The following is an 18373-nucleotide window of genomic DNA, read 5'->3' on the forward strand; positions in this document are numbered from 1 at the left end:
AATGCAGCGAAGCCTCGAAGCAGCAGCGGGGCAGGGCGGCCACTGCCCGGCTACGAGCGGGGCAGGGAAGGCAGCTTTGGGATCCCAGTGTTTTTTCCAGCAGAAAGAAAAGCGGCCGCAGGAAAAAACAGCTTCCTCTCTCTCTGGATGCAGAGACCCAACTGTCCCCGCACCCAGGTGAAACAAAAGAGTAGCCAGGCGCACCCCACCCTCAGTGGGTAGCTCTTTGTTTTCCTTAAATACCCAGCAATTAGCAACAGTATGGGGAAAAATTCCTTTAACAGAAAAAACCTAGAACTCTTAAAACCCCAACACTCTACTACCACAAATACATTTTATTTCAATTTAGTTTAAGTAGTAGAAGAACACGATGAAAGCTTGATGTGATACATGTACACTTTATATATGTAAACTGTGTAAAGGATTAATCTAGTTTCAAAATACACATTCAAACATTAAATAAGGAGTTACAGAAGGCATGGCTGAGCTAAGTACCATGTTGAGCACTTTTAAATTATGTCTGACATAACATTATGTTGTCCTAGCCGTGTAGCCTTCTTCAGGGTTTATCTGAATGTGAAAATGTAGAAATAAAAATCACCTGTTTACCTCCAGTGACTGCGGCCAGACACGAGAAGGTTGGCTGGTGCTTGAGAGACTAACTTGTTATTTCCTCTCAATTAGATTTGACAGTCCCCAAAAGGCCACCAAGTTACTCTGCAATTAGGAATAACTGATGTGTTCAGCGCTGGTTGTCACATACAGTTGCAAATAGAATATTGTACTGCATTAACCAAGGTTTTTGGCCACTCCCAAATGCACTTGATGTCTGTTGACAAATTTTTGCTAAAAGGTGGGAGGGTGTCCCTGCTCCTCTCCTAGTTTCTCCCTGCATAAAACATGGGGTGGTAGCAAAGGAAGAAGAAAAGTCAGTTTACCCAGCCTAGTGCTGGTCTTTGAGAAAATGTTTGAAATTTTTACCCACACCATGTGCAAGCTCTGAGGCTGTCAGGGTGGATCAATGCTTGCCATGGATGAAGGAGCATTGTTTGAACTGGTTCTGAAAGAAATCAAACAGAAGGAGCTTCCATTTCAACTGGTAGCAGGCAGTCGTTAAAAGAGAAAAAGTAAAGTATGGATACACGTGTTTGATACCTCAAGAGGGCCTCTATATCACATTTATGGAGACTTCTCTCACTTCTAGGTTCTTTTGCAGTATCCAAGTGAGAAACACTTTATTCAGTGTTTCAGAATTCAGCTTTTGCTGTCATCCAAAAGTTTTTCAAGACTGTGAAGAGACCGTTTTTGTGATGCATGTGTGTATAAAACACACTGACTAAAAGAAGAGAAAGAACTAGGTCACTGATGTACTTTTAAAATGCACTTTTGCTGGGAATACATCTGTTTCCTTCTTTTGAATGTGAGGGTAATAGATAGCCCAGAGTCATCAGTGCTTTTTGATGGCAACTTAAGGCAATTTAATGGCTATCTGTCAACAAAAGGGAAAGGTGAAGGCAGGAGTTTTGTTGCCTTTCCCAGCAAAATAAACATCTGGAATGGAGAGCCCAGTGGGTAGCTGTGTCCCAGAGAGATACACACACACAGACACACAAACCACCCCAAAACTGCCACTTTGGCTCCCTAACTGCTCAATTTCAGAATCAGCAATTCCCACCAGGCTGGGAAGAAACTGAAGGGAGCAGAAGGGAGGGAGGATGATGAGAATAAAGTTTTTCATTGTATCTAATTGCTTTTATATTAAGAAAATGTAAACAATACAACCATTAGTATTACATGGCTTTCTTCATTTGTATTTTTTCTCTTTTTCTCTCTCTCTTCCCCTTCCTTCCTCTTCCCTTCCCATTCCCTGTCCCTGCCTCCCTCCCCACTCCTGACACCTTTTTGCACAGCCTCCATTGAAGAGGAACCAACTTCAGCAGGTATGAATAATTTACATTACATCTGCACTGTGGTAACCATTTCTTGAGAGCTATGTCTTTTAAAAATCATTTTAGCCAGTTTCATTTTGTTTATAATGTGTTAAATGGACACATCACAGCTGGGTTCTATCCTCTTCTGTCTGTTCCCACCTTCTTTTTGTCTTCTTTTCCCCCCAGTTTAGAGTCAGTAGGAAATATACTCCTCCTGTAGCATTTAAAAATATCAGTGGCACATTCCTTCCTTTTTGTTTTGTTTGTGGTTAAGCTGGCACATCAAGCTTCAGATAACAAAATGAGTGAAAAGAAATCAGGACTTAAAAAAAAAAAAAGAGGTGTTTTTTTGTTTTTTTTTTTCCTTTATGTTAGATTTTTTCTCTGTCTTTATGCTGGTGAAACTCAGTCATCTGCTTGATGCCCCACAGCTGACATCCTCAAAGACCTGGGCACGATCAGTGAAGGAAGGGAAAGGCAGCAGATGCAGGAGCATCCTGCTCAAAGAAAACATTCTCCAAACGATGGCTTGGGTATCTGCTCAGGAAACTTTTATTTCCATTGACAAGCTGCCAAGCAGTGAGAATGGTTACCATCACAGTCATAAAAATTAGTTTAGGAGCTCCCAGAGAGACACAAATGCGTTGTGTTTATTTTATTGTGAAGATTAACTATTTCTAATTAATTGGCAATCCATTAGCTGGGGAGTATTTAAAGGAAAAAGAAGACAGTGTACCAGAGAAGAATGCCACTGAGCAGCCTAACATGTTTGAAATGGCACTGAGTTGTACAAACTCAGTGAGCTAAAACGTCAAATAAATGGGGAATCACTTTATAGTGGCTTGTTAAAAGAAGGAAAGGTCTCCAGAGGAGCAGAAGAGAAAAGGTGAGGAAAGTGAAAGAAGAGAGGAAGGTGGCAGGGAAGGACTGAACACTGTTTACAACGCTAACCTACAGCTGGAGAGCAATATAAGTAATTAGGATACGGCAGAGAATAAAAAATGAAAGGAAGGAGAACAAAGCCAAGAATAGAATGTGAGAGAGGGAGAGTAGTTAAGACTAGAACTGAATACAGAAAGAAGCAAAAGGGAGCTTTAAACATGAATGTAGCAACAGAATGAGCAAGGAAGCAGGACTGAGATGAGAAACAACATTGTGAAACAGAGAAAAGAGGGATTTGGAGAAACTCACACACCCCCATGGACTATGCATTGTAATTACTGAACATCAACTTTCAACTCTCCATTTCTTGAGAGATCTGTCAGTCTTGAAATTTTCATGGAAAGTGGTTTTAGCAGAAAGCTACTTCAGCTGCTCAATAGAAATGTTAGTTACAACAGGATGGGGGTTTTTGCATAGGAAAGAATAAAACCCTAGCTTTTTTCCCTTTAGGGAAATGGTTTAAATACACACTTTTTTTTTAGAGCATCTCGTGAAGACATGACCTCCCTCCCTGTAGTTTGAACCCCACTGCTGTTTTTGTGAGAGCTCCTAACAGTAATCTGGCCAAGCTAACCAGATAGATCAGCTGAAAACGGGCAAGTGGAGGAGAAGTGGAATTTATAGCGCAGCCACAAGGGCTGCACTACAGATATGATTTATACTAAGAGAAAAATCCATTAATAAAGTGCAACCTTTATTAATTTCTATCTTAAAACTTCAGAAGCAATACTAGCTCTTCAGATGCTCCATAATTTATAGGTTCTATTGATTTTACTGTAAGATATGACCAGACTTTGCTATTTTGAAAGTAACAGATTAGTTCTGCATTCTTACAGGATTGTTTTAATACAACTTATTTCTCAGATTGTATTGGCATTTACAAAACTGTAGGTTCTGCTTAAAGCTGATTCCCCTCCTTCAGACTGGGAATGCAGTCATGCAGTTTGGAAGTTGCTGCTGTGCAGAAAAATAAATAGAAACTGCCTTCAAAACCTCATGCACTCACCCAGAGCCATTCAGTGGCATGTGCCTGGTAGAGGCAGTTTTATCAAATAACAGATTTTGCTCTTTTCCACAAAAAAAGCAGCAAGTTTCCTCCAGTTAATAAAATTTATCTAAGCATTATTCATACACGTAGCATTTTTCCAAACAGTGCCTTCCCTTGTAAAAGATCCTGAGGTAGGATAAACTGGATCTAGTATTTTTATGAAGACTATAAATATGATTTCAATGTTTTATGAAAATTACAAACTTTTAATTGACCTCTAATCAGGACCAAAACTAAAATTTCCTTTCCTGTTTAATCAAAGGGATCAAACAAGGCTATCTCCTGTGTTCTGACTTTTGGGTTAGGGTCTAGCTGCTCTGGCAATGCCATCTGCAGGGAATCTTGTAGAAGCAAAGTTACTAAAATTTTACTTTGAGTGTTGGAATCACTAGATTGAAGATTAATAATCCTGTAATAGTAAGTGCCCTGTAGTTATCTCTCTATAGAAAATGCTATTTCACTGAGTTCCTTCTGTTTCAGAAAGCTTCAGACTAATGAACTCTAATTATAACCCACTGTCTTTCATCCATGTTACTTTATACACAAAGATAAACCAAGGAGTTTTTCCAGGTTTTCCTCACAGTTTCAACAAAGTTTTCCTTAGCACTACTTCTGGGTAAGCATTCTTCTAGTTCTCTTTTTTCATTCCAGTTAAATGCCTATGATTTTATGTTGTTGTGGACATCTAAACTCTCTTTTGAGTCACTTTACCACCTTTCTTCCTTTATTTTGATTTATTTAATATAAAATTTAATCAAATAAATAACTTAAGTTGTTTATTTAGTTATTTATCAATTAAATAGCTTTTCCAGATGCTCATGCACTAAAGCTAGGAAAATCTCAGGACAATTTTCTCATTTCCTTGTGTTTTTATCCCATCCATATGTGTCATGAGTCTTTAAAGTTTTTTGTTGAGCCAGGAGGAGGCTGCTTTGCTGACAACTGCTTTTAAGCCCAATGTAGCAACTCCTGCTGGATGTCCTGCTGTTTGAAGCTTTGCATCCCAAAAATGTTTCCCTGTGGTTTTGTGGATTCCCCCCAACATTGCTTCGAGGAGCCTGGAGTCATTTCTCCCATTATTAAAGAGTAATTCTTCCAGGACATGATGAGACAGAGCACAGCATGACGTGCAGCAGTTTGTTCACTTGTCTCTACACAGTGCTTTTGACTGAAGTAATAAATACATCTCCTTTGAGATCATCACTTAACTGGAGCCATTCCTTGCCTCTGCCATTGATTTTTTTTTTAGGCCTAACTCTTTAGGAAACTGGCATTTTCGTCTTTGCACCCCAGCTATATAACATATGCAAACACATTTAGGATTTCATGCTAATAAAAGCTCCTTTACAGTGTGAGTTTTACTATTTTCTTAATTAAATTTAGGTGTTGCAGAGATTAAAGACTCAATATATGACAGGAGCTCCTTCTTCAAAGACATTACTAAAAAATAAACCCTTCAACAACCTCATGGCACTGAATATTTGCGTGCAACTGCTACAAGCAGTCTATCTTTTCCCCTGGAAAATAATATTATTCTTCTACAATTCCATGTAATATTTATGCTGTTCTCTTTTTATTTAGAATTTCAAATTATATAAAAGTGATTTTGCATGTTTTTAGAATTAAATTTCTTTCATTAGAGGAAATTAATGGAATTTTAGAAAATAATTAGAATGGAATAGCAAAAGTTCCAGGATGCAAGTTGTCCTAGACATAATACTTACAGTTATCAAAAAGTCATGAAAAATAAAGATCTAAAGCTATTAAGAGTTGCCCATTACCCTTACTCTAGGAGCATGGTGATAAGCAGTACCTGAAATCTAAACTGCTTACAAGTTATGTGTCTGCTTATTGCTGCTAGGAAAACTCCAGGTTTCTCTGGTGGTTGGTTTCTTCCCTGGATTTGGTGTGTTTAAGAAGGCTTTTAAAGCAGGACACCAAAGCATATTGCCTTGGTGTTTGTCTTTTTATTCACAGACTTAAAAAAAATACCGTTTAGAGAAAGAAAATAGATTTAAAAAGATGAAAAATTAAAGGTAGTTATAAATTATTTTGGTCAATAGATATTTCAAAGCTGACTTGCTGGGCATAGCCTTGATGACTCTTAGGAGAGTATTTCTGGTAGAATTATTGACTCCTCAGAAATAAAATTGTTCATGAGACATGTAGAGTTTTAAAAAAACCCAAACAACAGAATGGCACTTGTACTATAAATATGTTGTAAAAGAGTTAGTTTTTTCTCTATCTAAATGTCCTTGCATTTAAAAATTTACTGGATTTTCCTTTTTGATAGATTTTAAACATTAGACATATTATTATTAAAATCCCAGATTTTCTCATGTACCAGTTTAAAATTACTTTGATACAATGTCATTTTTTTATGGTTTTGAGTTTTTATAATGATGTAGACTTGAAGGTAGGAGGGTTCCATTTGGCACCAGCTTAGATGGATTTATATTAGACAGTTTAAAATAATTTTATATAAGACAGCTTAAAAATAGGTAGATTTAGATGGGAGATTGGGAAGGAATTGTTCCCTGGCAGGGTGGGCAGGCCCTGGCACAGGGTGCCCAGAGCAGCTGGGGCTGCCCCTGGATCCCTGGCAGTGCCCAAGGCCAGGCTGGACATTGGGGCTTGGAGCAGCCTGGGACAGTGGGAGGTGTCTGTGCCCATGGCAGGGATGGCACTGGATGGGCTTTAAGGTCCCTTCCAACCCAAACCAGTCTATCATTCAAATATTAAATAGATCTTTTCTTGAAGAGACAATTTTTGTAATAAATTTTTCCTTTCCTTACTTCATGTCAGAAAATGCTTTTACCATTTGGCACTGCCCTGCTCATCAAAGAGCCTGAGAGATCCATTTGGTTGAAGTGATGGACACATGCCCTTGGTTCTCAGAGCATGATACTGAAACTTCAAATGAAAAAACATTTGAGATCTTACTGGCATTAATATTTACATGAAAAATATCATTATAAGCTTATATAACAGCTATACCACATGTCTGTCCTTAAAATACTTAACCGATGTGGGTGTGAAACTGGATTTCACAAAGGGTCCTCTTCCACCTGAAAATAATGCCCTAGAGGCTTTTATTGATTGTAAAAAAAAAAAGAGAAAAAAAAATTGTAACTTCTTTAATGATTACTATGATGATTATTGGACCTGGATGATCTTTTTGGTTCCTTCCAGCGCAAACTATTTTTATGATTCTAAGATGATCAGAAAAGAGAAACCAAACCAGGTTTTTTTTCTTTAAAGTTATTGAAATTAAACTTTCAAAAGAAGAGGATGAGATGTTTAATCTGCTCTCTGTGTCACCCTCAAACCATCAAGAATGCATCTGGTCAAGTCTCAAGGACTTCAGTTTCCTGCCCACTGCACAGCAGGATCTGGAGCTGTGGTTTTGTGACAGGTCCCAGGCTGTCTTTCAGGTCACAGTGATTTTGCTGTGGTGTACAAAGCTATTCTATTTCACACATTTCAAAGAGGAAAATCATCTTTCAGAATTATTCTAAGGGAAGGGATTTGCCATTCCCCCAGGGTCTGTACCACAGATTTACTGTCTTGCTGAACTTGGTTTATGCATTTGTAGCCATTCCTTTCCTTTTTCTTCTCGAACTGAATATTTTATTTTTTTCCAGTGCCTGAAGCTAGCTTACTAATTACTTTTCCATCTATTCCAAGCAAAATATAGACTAAACCAGAAAATTTTATAAAGGTCATATTGAACCCCATTCTGATGGAAATGAGGCTTATGCAGTAAAAATAGTTCTGGATGCCAGGTGGCACTGAAGGCTATTAGAGTAGCCTGTCTCATTTGAAAGCTGGAAATCTTGCTTAGGTCAGGAATGAAAATCAATTAGTATTTTAAGCCCATTCCTTAGTGACTGTCTGTCCATATATCATAAAAATAACATAGTTTGGCAAAATGGCTCACTTCTTTCCAAGATTGACAAAAAAAGGGAGCTAGGAGGTTGAGATTAGCCTGCAGTGCTGGCAGCTGGCTGAGAAACTCATATACGGGCATTTTTCTATAATCTGCATCATTTCAGAGGGTGATATTTGTGGTGGTTATACAACATTCATCACAATGTATGTGTGATGAACAAATGTTCCACAATACAAGTGGAAGATCATATGGTATCCCCTAAACTAGACACTGCTTTACATCACAAACTTTTTTTTATGATTGTTTTTCCTTTTCTTGCCTGAATTTTGAGGCATAAGTTTTCCAAGATGAAGCTTTTCATGCCAGGCATCTGCCTCAGGCTGAACTCAGCTCAGATCAACGCCAGGTCAGATGGGAGTCTGAGAAACCTGGTCTAGTGGAAGGTGTCCCTGACCATGGCAGAGGGTGGAATTGGATGATATTTTAAAGTCCCTTTCCAGCCAAAATTCTATGATTCTATTAAACCAGGTGAGTATATAGTCTCTTGGTACCAGCTCTGTATCAACAGGGTACCTTTACTGCTTTTCCATCTGGGAAGCAGTGTTCCCCAAAAAGAGGTTTTACAGGTGTCTTCTCCTTGCTAGGACAGATAAAAAGAGCAGGACTAGCTCTAGCTCTAGCCAGCTAAGAGAAGTGAACAAAAAAGCCAAAGATTATTGTTTCATTTTTATTTCTTCATCCTCAAAAAAGGAATGAACAAAATGAACAAAGTACTGTTCTTGTTGCTGCAGGGATCTCAGTGGACCCTGCTGCTCCTTGAGTCCTCTGTACTCCCAAGAAGTAGAGTTGAAACACAGGAGAACTGTGAAAAAAGAGCAGCTTTTTGTGGGGGGACACAATGTCTTGGAAGTGTTCAAAGAACCACTGGATGTGGCACTCAGTGATCTGACAAGTAGGGGATTGGTCACAGGTTGGACTCGATGCTCGTGGAGGTTTTTTCCAACCTCACTGAGTCTGGGATTCTGTGAAAAGTCTAAACTTGATAGAGAAGAGTTGACAAAAATCCTCTCCTGCTAGAAAGGACAGATTTTTTGTCTGAGAAGTGCTGAAAACCAAGATAAGAAATTCATGGGGAAAGAAGCTGACAGGCAAAAAAGTGGGATTAATGAGTTGATCATGGGCACAGAGGGAGTGGGTCTGAGGACAGGCATGCATAGGGAAAGGCAGCAGTGGGGTTGGCTGATGTTGCAAGGGTTGTTTCCTCCACACAGACTTTTCATTTCTGACTCCCTCTTCCAGAACACCCATGCTCTCCTGCTCTCTCCTTTGTGCTTGTGCTAGCACTGCACAGCTCTATGTGGAGCTACATCAAGTGGCTGTTCCAGCTGAAAGTGCCTCATCCATAATGCAATTTCCCTGATAGAGTCAGTGTTCACTTGGTTCAGCTCCCTGATCTGTCTTGCCATGCAGTGGCATGTGTGCTCCCAGTAGGGAGGGGAATTTGGTGGGAATGTGTGTTGAAAGCTAGAGTGAAGAAGAAGAAATTGTCATCTCTGTTGACACATTGGGATTAAATTTCACTAAAGATTCCCAGTCGTTAGGTATATGGAAATAAAAATAAGCAAACACTAATGAAAGCAAACCAAACAGGACTGGCGGTTAGTTGATGATTTAGAAACAGGTTAACAAGCCTGATTAAGAGGACTTTAATCAAAAAATAGCGCCACAAAGAGGCTTACTGTATGCTTACTTTGGGTTTAAAGAGTCTTATGACCATCTTTAAAGCACTGGATTGACTGTGAAAACATAAAGACTACTGAGGAAGGAATTTCACTCCTTTACAGTGGAAATTTAAGTAGTTTTTGGTTGCCAAGGCTTTGTATTGTGCACCAATTCAGGAGGCAAAAAACATACTGAGTAATGACCCATTTGTGGAACAGCTGGTCCTGTGCAAAGGTAGTACAAGATAGCAAAGGTAAGAATATAAAACAAGCATGCATTTAAAGAGGCCAAACATATTTTTCATGGATAACCATCCAGACCTTCCCATGTAGACATTTTAACCCAAATAGTATTCAATATTATAAGGTTTGAGTGGTGCAATATGTGTTGTGAGGGCCTGTTTTGGCACACACACACCCACTGGCAGTTGTGCATTTGACACTGAATTGTGCCAACATTGTTTGCTCTGTAGCCTTATTTTTGGGCAACAGCTCAGCAACAGAATGGGTAGATGTCACCCCATCCTGGTTTCCTCCTCAAGAGGGAAGAGTTCAATTTGCTATCAAAGAGAAGTTATTTGCTATCAAAGAGAAGAAACACTTGAGGAGGATGAGTCTTCCCAGTTAGTTAGATATTTAAAATAAGGACAGCAATTATTCCTGTGTTCTCCCTACATGTAGATGTAGTGTACGTGTATAGGAGTGTGTTTGGTTAATGTCAATCAGGAATAAACTCTGGATTTAATAAATCCCTTTTTCTGGTTTCCATGGGAAGGACCACAAGTGAACCTCGAATTTGGTGTCTGTACACATACGAGTGCACACACATTTATCACTCATCTCCTGAGGTTTCCAGGAGCGCATCTTTTGTAAAGCTGTTGATTTCTTATTTTTATATTTTTTCTTAATTTTCTTATTTTATGATATCTCTTTCCACAGTATATAGTTAACATATTAAATGCTCTTTGCTTCAAGGTTTTTCAGCCTAAAAAAATCTAGATCGATTCATAACTGTACTTCAGCAAGATGCTGAAGATCAGGGTGCAAATAACTCTAGTTATATAAAACAAACAAGAGTGGCTGTTATGAGGCTTCCTGAAATCTAATGATTTTCAGGTGAAGCTGTACACTCTTCTTCCTGACTATTTCAACATAAGATTTGCAGATTCTCAGCAAAGGTAACGAGTGTGAGTCCTGAAAGAGCCCTTGGCATGACTGTAGTGCTCCAGCATCATGTTAGGAAAAGGTACCAGGAAAGGTTTAAATTAGAAATATAATAAAATCAAGAAAAAAAAAATAATAGAAAAAGTAATCTGGTTAGAAAGAAGTGGAAAGGTTTAAGTATTGAAAGCTGTCCAGTTGTTGGATGCAAAAAAGCAAGAGAAAGAAAAGATGCAAACCCCAATATTTTAATATTAAAACCAGTAAAGAATATCCACTGTCACATGTTATTATTAATACTCCCCTTGCTATGATATTAAACAGCAGGATGAATGTGAAATATATTGCAATATATGCAATATTTGCATAATCTCTACATTTTTTAAGTGCATGAAACACCCAAGGGAAACCTTTTTTATATGTTCAGTCTTGTACCTTGTGTGTTTGTTGTCCTAGGATCTTTTTTTATTCTATGTCTTTAAATTAATTAATTTTTTTTTTTTTAATCAGTAGGTCTTGTTTAGTAAGAAAGAAGAAAATGAACAAAAGTCTACTCTGATTTTTGGAAAAAAAAAAGTGTTAATTCTTACAACCTCACCCTTTCAGTAATCCATATTTAATTATATCTGATTGCTAAAAAACCTAAGCTTAAGCAGATTGGATGGCTGCTAAAGAAAGCACAGAGGAAGTGCCAAGGAAAGCTCTGGCAGGTGACAAAGTAGAGAGAACATGGCTGAACTGAGAGAATTTGGTACTTCTGTTAAATCCAGCCTCCTTTGGGGATGGTTGTACAGTCAGGGAAAGATGTGACATTTAGGATCGTTTCCTGATGTGGGCTCATGGGTGGCAGGAAGGCTGTGAGAAGGAAAGGTTTGCAGCACATTTCATTGAGCTGGTAGGTAAAATGGAGAAACATCAGACAAGTAATTGTTTCTTCATGTCTAATCTCCCCCAAACACCTCCCAAGTAAAAAAAAAAAGCCAATCCCTTCTATCCCAAACTCTCTTGGCTCTTCCATCAATACTGTTTGCCGTAAGGGATCAGGTGGTTGTATTCCTAGAATAGTTGTATCTTGTATTTTGAGATCTTTAAGTCTGTCACAGTTTCAACAGAGAAATAACAATGTTGAAGGAAGATTTGGTCTTATTATTTTAACGAACAGTGACTTGTTGTCATTAATATTGAGAGAGACTAAACAGCCCTCTTTAAATTGTGTCACTGAAACAACAGGTAAAAGTCAGATGTCTTTCTTATCATAAAGAATATAAATTGCTTAAGGGGCATGGAAGTATCAAGCAAAGGCTTGAATGAGCTTACTCAGACACGACCATGGGGATTATACAGCTACTTCTTAGATGATTTCTTGCAATAACAAATATGTACCACCTCATTCACATCATTTTTACTCATGTATTTACTTTCCACATGGTAATGACTGTTTGTAAGAGCCAAGACCTTCCTGTTTTCTTTTGTCTTAGAAATGGAATAGATTCTTTTTTTATTGGATATTATTTTGAAGTTTTACTACAGCAATTAAAATGCACCTTGCATTTTTCTACTGGAAATCTTTTAGATAAACCATGCTTTACCTCAGAACATAAATGCCCATTATTAGGCTTAAGGAAAGAAAGACGTGGCATTCAGCTGCCTATCTGTTGTGTAATGTAAGATCATATCTTTAAATTTGTAGTAGTTTAAAAAATTAGTTTGGAAACAGTTTGGAAGTTATTTGTGTGGTTTTTTTTTTCTTTTTTTTTTTCATTTATATAACACTGCTGTCTTTCAATAGTCTTCCTTACAAATAAGTGCTATGTGGCTTCTAAACAAAATCATGGCAATAACATTTACATAAGATCCACAGTACTGTAAGGTAATAAAATGCTAAATGAAAATTAACAGAGTGACTGAAGTTAAGTAAAAGGCCAAAATATTTCACAGTCCAGTTCTAATTCAAGACAAAACGTCCACCAGCTGCCATGGGAGTTGAGGCAGTATGACAACTGTTGGGATAAAAATAACAATTATGAAATTGTAATGTGCTCCAATTATGAACAAAATTGTAATTTTAATTGCAACACGCTCCCATGAATGTTCAGTTGTCTCTTACTAAATTAATGTGAACTATATTTTTATATCCTTCTAAAGTTATTTGTGTCAAATAACCTGAGAAATGCTTTGAAATGGCTGCAACAGCTACAATGAGGAAGCCACAGCCCAATAACAAAAAGGTCTGGGTAGAGATTTATATATTCAATTTGCCTGCAGCACCATATTTTAACATTGATTTGCAAAGCATGCATTAACACTCTGCAGTAATATTACAAGTCAGTGTTACAGTTATTCATGAATTTCATTATTTTCAACTTTTTGACAATATTTCTTCCTGTTAAAACTGCAGAACAGTTTATTTATTAATATACACTAAGGGAAAAAAGTATTTCAATATCTTTCCATGTTGACCCAAAATATCTCAATATTCTTTTTTTAATCCAGCCTCCTAAATGACAAAATGTTTCTACTATTTTCTAATTTTTTTTTTTCTCTGCAAAACAGTAATACTGGGCATTTTTTTTTAAACAAAACACAAATCAAAAATCCTGCCAGGTGTGTGCTCTGCTCTAACCTCCCATGAGCAGGGGCAGGGATAGAAGGTGTAAGGCAATGTACTTCTTATCAAGCCTTGTTGCAACACTTGCTAGCAGATTACAGGCAATACAATATAATGTCCTATGAAATTCCAGATAAGATCTTTGCCCCAAACTGTTTAAGTCATGGAGCTGGATGTGTCTGATGAGCTACCCATGACACAGCTGAGGGTGGACACTAAGAAAGACTGTGTGACTCTGCTGCCAAAAGATTTTCACTTTTTATGTATTTTTCATATATTCATGGCTCTGTATTTTTTAATTCCATAGTTTCTTAGTTGACTCCAGCACTTTTCCTACCCTGTTAGACAAAGATATTCCTGGAATCCTGTTCCAGTCTTGCTTCTTCAGCGAACCAAGGCCATTCTTCCACTTTCCCATGTATTTAGACATAAACAACATAGGACTAAAAGCAAGGGGGGAGGCTTTGTTAGGAGGATGAACCAAGAGGGGAATTATTTCATTAACTGTACTTTTAATTGGGGATTCTTGTCAATTAAACTAATTTAAAACTGATAAAGCTGTTGAAGCCCTGTATCACGTGTGCATTCTGCCATAAGTGAGCCTGGAGGACCTTCAATAAATGGTAACATCTTTTTATCACCTTGATCTTGTTTGGCTCTTGATTGTAGGGGCTATAAGGCAGGTCCAGTGGAACTCTGCCATGCCATTCCCTAAAGGAAGAAATTAGCTCCCTGGGGAGTGCTGCAGCTCAGGCCCCAGCTGTTTACCTGGGCTGAGAAATCTACTTGAACTTCTTGTTATAACAAACTATTACATTGTGTGTAATAACAAAAGCAGGAATTTTGAGTTAAAGCATTTTTTATCAGAAAATACCAATCTTCAGTCTTGCTGTGCAGGATTTACTACCATTACCCACCAAAATAAGTCAGTACTTCCATCCAGGTGCAACTGACTTCATGTGAACCACACTAATGTTGCAGTGGGGATCCTGCAACACGCATATATCAGACCAGGAGTCCCGTGGAAAGGAAATATATATGGACAGACAGATTCTTGATAGCTGTTTCAGAGAGATGTTTATTTCTCCAGCCGCATGGCCAGAGCTCTGCCGAGGAACTGTTCCAGTCACGGGACCAAGGGTCCTTCTGCCCGCGCAGGGGAACACAAACCAACCAATGGGAACGAGGCTGAGCAGGGGCAGGGAAACCCCGTGTCTGTGCCCTCAGGGCCCCTCTCCCAGGGCTACACGGCGGGGGAGGGACCCCAACATCCAATGTTGCAACATTGCAACAATCTACCAGGATTTGTGGTAGGTGTTTTCATTGGTTGTGTAAAGAGAAACTGAATGAATGTGTAATTTAGTGTCTTTGCCCCCTGGGAAATACCAAGGAAAACCATTTTGTTCTGAAATGTCTTTTTCTGTTTACAGCAAAGGCCAGTGTGACTGTACTACACATCCACTGACAGGATGGAGGGGAAGCAAAGGACACAGGATCAACTTAAGAGAATGTGGCTGTCCACAGTTGCAGATGTTTACCTTGATACTGTAAAGATTAATATCAGACCTTAACTTCATGTTTTGTGAGCAGTCCTGGTAAATTTAGATTAACTATTAGAGAATGTGAAGTTAACTGAATACGCAGGATTTCACAGAATAATGAGTTTGCATTTTTTTTTCCTAGGAAACAGTACAGTACACTAGAGTCTATGTCTGATTGAAAAGACAATGGACTTGATTAAAAGCATAGCTTTGTGGGGTTTTTTGTATTTGTACTTTTCTTCATATTAGTTGCAGAGTGCATTTTTGTGGGTTTCAAACTAGATATTTTTTCTTGGTTAAGCTCTGTAAGTATTTGTTGCTTTGGGGTATTTGAAATAGAAGTATACTTTTATAATTTTAGAGTACTTCAAACTATTTCAATATTAAACAGAAATAGTATTATTATTTATTTAAAAAATGTTTCCTTCAATCTTGATGCCAGTGATAAAAAGAATGAAGAAATATCTCTTCCTAAACTAGGAATCTAAAACTTGATCTAGGGTTACTTAATTCCTTCTTATATCTATATAAATGATAAATAGCTGGGATTAAGACTCACTGTGAGTCTTAATCAGTCAGACTGAGACACATAAAATGATAGGAGTTCCTGCACACTCAGGCTTGTGGAAAATGTCATCTTTATACTCTGTAATGAGTCATATTACTGAGATTCTTATATTCAATGCTTTTTAAACAGGGATTCAGTTGCATTGTTTAGTAGGCAACTCTCATAACTTGAGGTCTTGGTTTTACTTTATCCATTGTTTCTGCTTTAATTTCCTTTGGGAATCTTATCAGAAAAGAATGGAGTATGACAAGCAAAGAAAATGTCCCAATCAGCTTGAATAAGGGAAAAAAGTTGCAATATGGCAGATTCTGATGTGAGAATTTCTTGCTAGAAATCTCTACTCTGAAGCCTTGCTGGGATCAGCCTGCCCAGAAAGGCGCTTGCAAGGACAGCAAATTTGTCTTCTTCTTCTGAGAAGTCAGAAACATTTAAAAGTAAAAAAAGAATATTAGAGTAAAAAATAATGTACTTTAATTTAAATAAATATTATCAGTTCAGCTGTGTGTCATACAAGCTGCAACAGGAAATTTTATCTAATATTCCATTTGATGGAGTGGGAACCAAGAAATTATGATAAAAACAAAGGAGAGCCATCAATACGTGCATGCGTTAAGAATGAGAATAATTCTTTTGATTGAGGTAGGGAGATCAGAGATTAAAAACGTTGATAAAGAAGAGAAAATGCAAAAAAAAAAAAAAGATTAGGAAAGAGAACCAAAAACTGAACAGAACACAGGGAAGACTTACTGTATAAATGGACAGAGAAACACTTTGGAATAATGAATATTTTTTGAGTGAGAATGCTGATTTCATAAAGTAAACAAGAGAAAGCAGCTCCCTGGTGAATTGAATGAGATCGAAAAGAATTAATCTGGTTAACCAATGGCAAAGAGTGGGGAAAGATGAAGTGGGTGAGGAAAAATGTTCAGGCAACAAAACTTTTCTTCTAATGGGATAAACAATGAAATAATTTGAGTATAAATAATAGAGTCATAGAATCATTTAGGTTGGAGAAGATCTTTAAGATCACCAAGTCTAGCTGTTAACCCAACACTGCCAACCCCACCAGTACCCCATGTTCCATCCTCTCCCATCCCTCTAACTCACTTCCTGGGGAAGGCCTCACTCAGAAACCCTGTGCATGTGTGAATGAAATGGTGCAAAAAGTCTAGTATGAGTAAGAGGCATTCACCAGATTAACTATAAAATGAAGTGGTTTGGCCCCCCCCCACCTCTCTTTTTCTTCTTTCTTCTCTTTCTTCTCCTTCTCGGATTTCTCTTTCTCTTTCATTCTTGCTGCAGTGGGGATACTGCAACACGCATATATCAAACCAGGAGTCCTGTGGAAAGGAAATATATATGGACAGACAGATTCTTGCTAGATGTTTCAGAGATGTTTATTTCTCCAGCCGCATGGCCGGAGCTCTGCCCAGGAACTGTTCCAGTCACGGGACCAAGGGTCCTTCTGCCCACGCAGGGAACACAAACCAACCAATGGGAACGAGGCTGAGCAGGGGCAGGGAAACCCCGTGTCTGTGCCCTCAGGGCCCCTCTCCCAGGGCTACACGGCGGGGGAGGGACCCCAACACACTAATCATGAGAAATTAACTTGTATTTCTGCTGTGAATATAGCTGGTGCAAAGGAAGCAGATCTCAAGTGATCCTGATGTGTATCTTCCAAACTGAAGGCTTGTGACTACAAACATGTGTTATGATTTTAAACTGGGGTGCTCAGTGTGTGGGTTTCTGAGTTGACAAAATCCTATGTGGAGCAGGAGTGGGAGATGAGGAGAAAAAAGAGAATGGTCTAGCTAGGAAAGGAGAAAAAGTTGGAGAATGGTGACAGGATTTGGAATTCAAAAGGATTTAGGGGTTTTTTACATGGAAGTAGAAGCGTTTGATGACAGCTTGGGAAAAAAAGTGGAAGAGGAAAGGATATATTTCCTCTGTCCTACATCCTCAGGGAAATAAATGACTGGAGTGTAACTCTTCTCTATTTCCCTTGGTTTCTGCTGTGGACAACTTTATGCCTATTTGAACTATATATGTTTCACAGTTAGTGATTCTCTTTCATCACTTTTTATCAATATTTCATGTCCTAAGGATAACCACCCTCTGAGGTTCTCTTCTGCTGTTTCTGTGTCATTAATGCAGCACTCGTAATTAGGACTTGACTCATACAAATATGAATAGCCTAAGTTTAGGCTGTGACATTTTTTAGTTCCCACTGGAATCCTCAGCAAGAGGACTAACTGGATTTATTCTATTTGCTGTTATAATTAAGGTTCACATAATCTTTGCAGGGTTTTTTTTAATTTTCCAGTTATAGTGGAACATGGAGAAAAAGAATGAGAAATCCTTATCATTGGCAGTTTAAAGTGCAGTGAAACAATGAAAAATGACATCTTGGTATATGATGGCAAGAATTATGATGATAAAAATAACACTGTTGCACTGTTGCACACAATTGCAATTGAGGTTCTGCATTAGATACCAAACTATATATAGTTTCTTTATTGCTGGGTCTGTTTTACTAAAGCCATTTTCAATGTAAACACAGACATGGATTTGTTCCAACCATGTAGAAAATGGATTTGGAGAGTTTATTTTAATGTAGAATCTGTAGACAGTGTTGTCAGGACTGCCCTTTTGAACTAAGTCTTCCAGACATCCCAACTGAAATCTAATCTAATATTTCTCTGAATGTTTTAGCATTAAAAATTCAAGTCTGCAGTCCTTCAGCAAAGATTTTACAAAATGATTCTCTGTGTTTGCAGAGGGTGGGTGTCGCGGGTTCGGTTTGTAACCAGGCAGAAACACCAATTTAGTGTAGTGGTTTGGTCCAAAATACTCATTACTGTTTATCTGCTGTGAGATAAGAATTAGGAGAAATGCAAAGCAGGCACCAAACTTGAAAGAATATAAAGAAGTTTATTAACAGACCTAAAAGAGGGAAAAAAA

General features: G+C 38.1%; 1 protein-coding gene across 1 annotated transcript in view; it reads left to right on the forward strand.

Annotated features, from left to right (window-relative positions):
* Positions 1-18373, forward strand: part of EDIL3 (EGF like repeats and discoidin domains 3) — a 178120-nt gene that overhangs the window by 34815 nt on the left and 124932 nt on the right. Inside the window, exon 3 of the mRNA XM_017738674.1 lies at positions 1911-1940. Coding sequence (XP_017594163.1) covers positions 1911-1940 — 30 coding nt within the window. The remainder of the gene's footprint in view (positions 1-1910; positions 1941-18373) is intronic.

Source organism: Corvus brachyrhynchos, unplaced genomic scaffold (genome assembly GCF_000691975.1).
Source record: "Corvus brachyrhynchos isolate BGI_N302 unplaced genomic scaffold, ASM69197v1 scaffold376, whole genome shotgun sequence".
NCBI classification, from domain to species: domain Eukaryota; kingdom Metazoa; phylum Chordata; class Aves; order Passeriformes; family Corvidae; genus Corvus; species Corvus brachyrhynchos.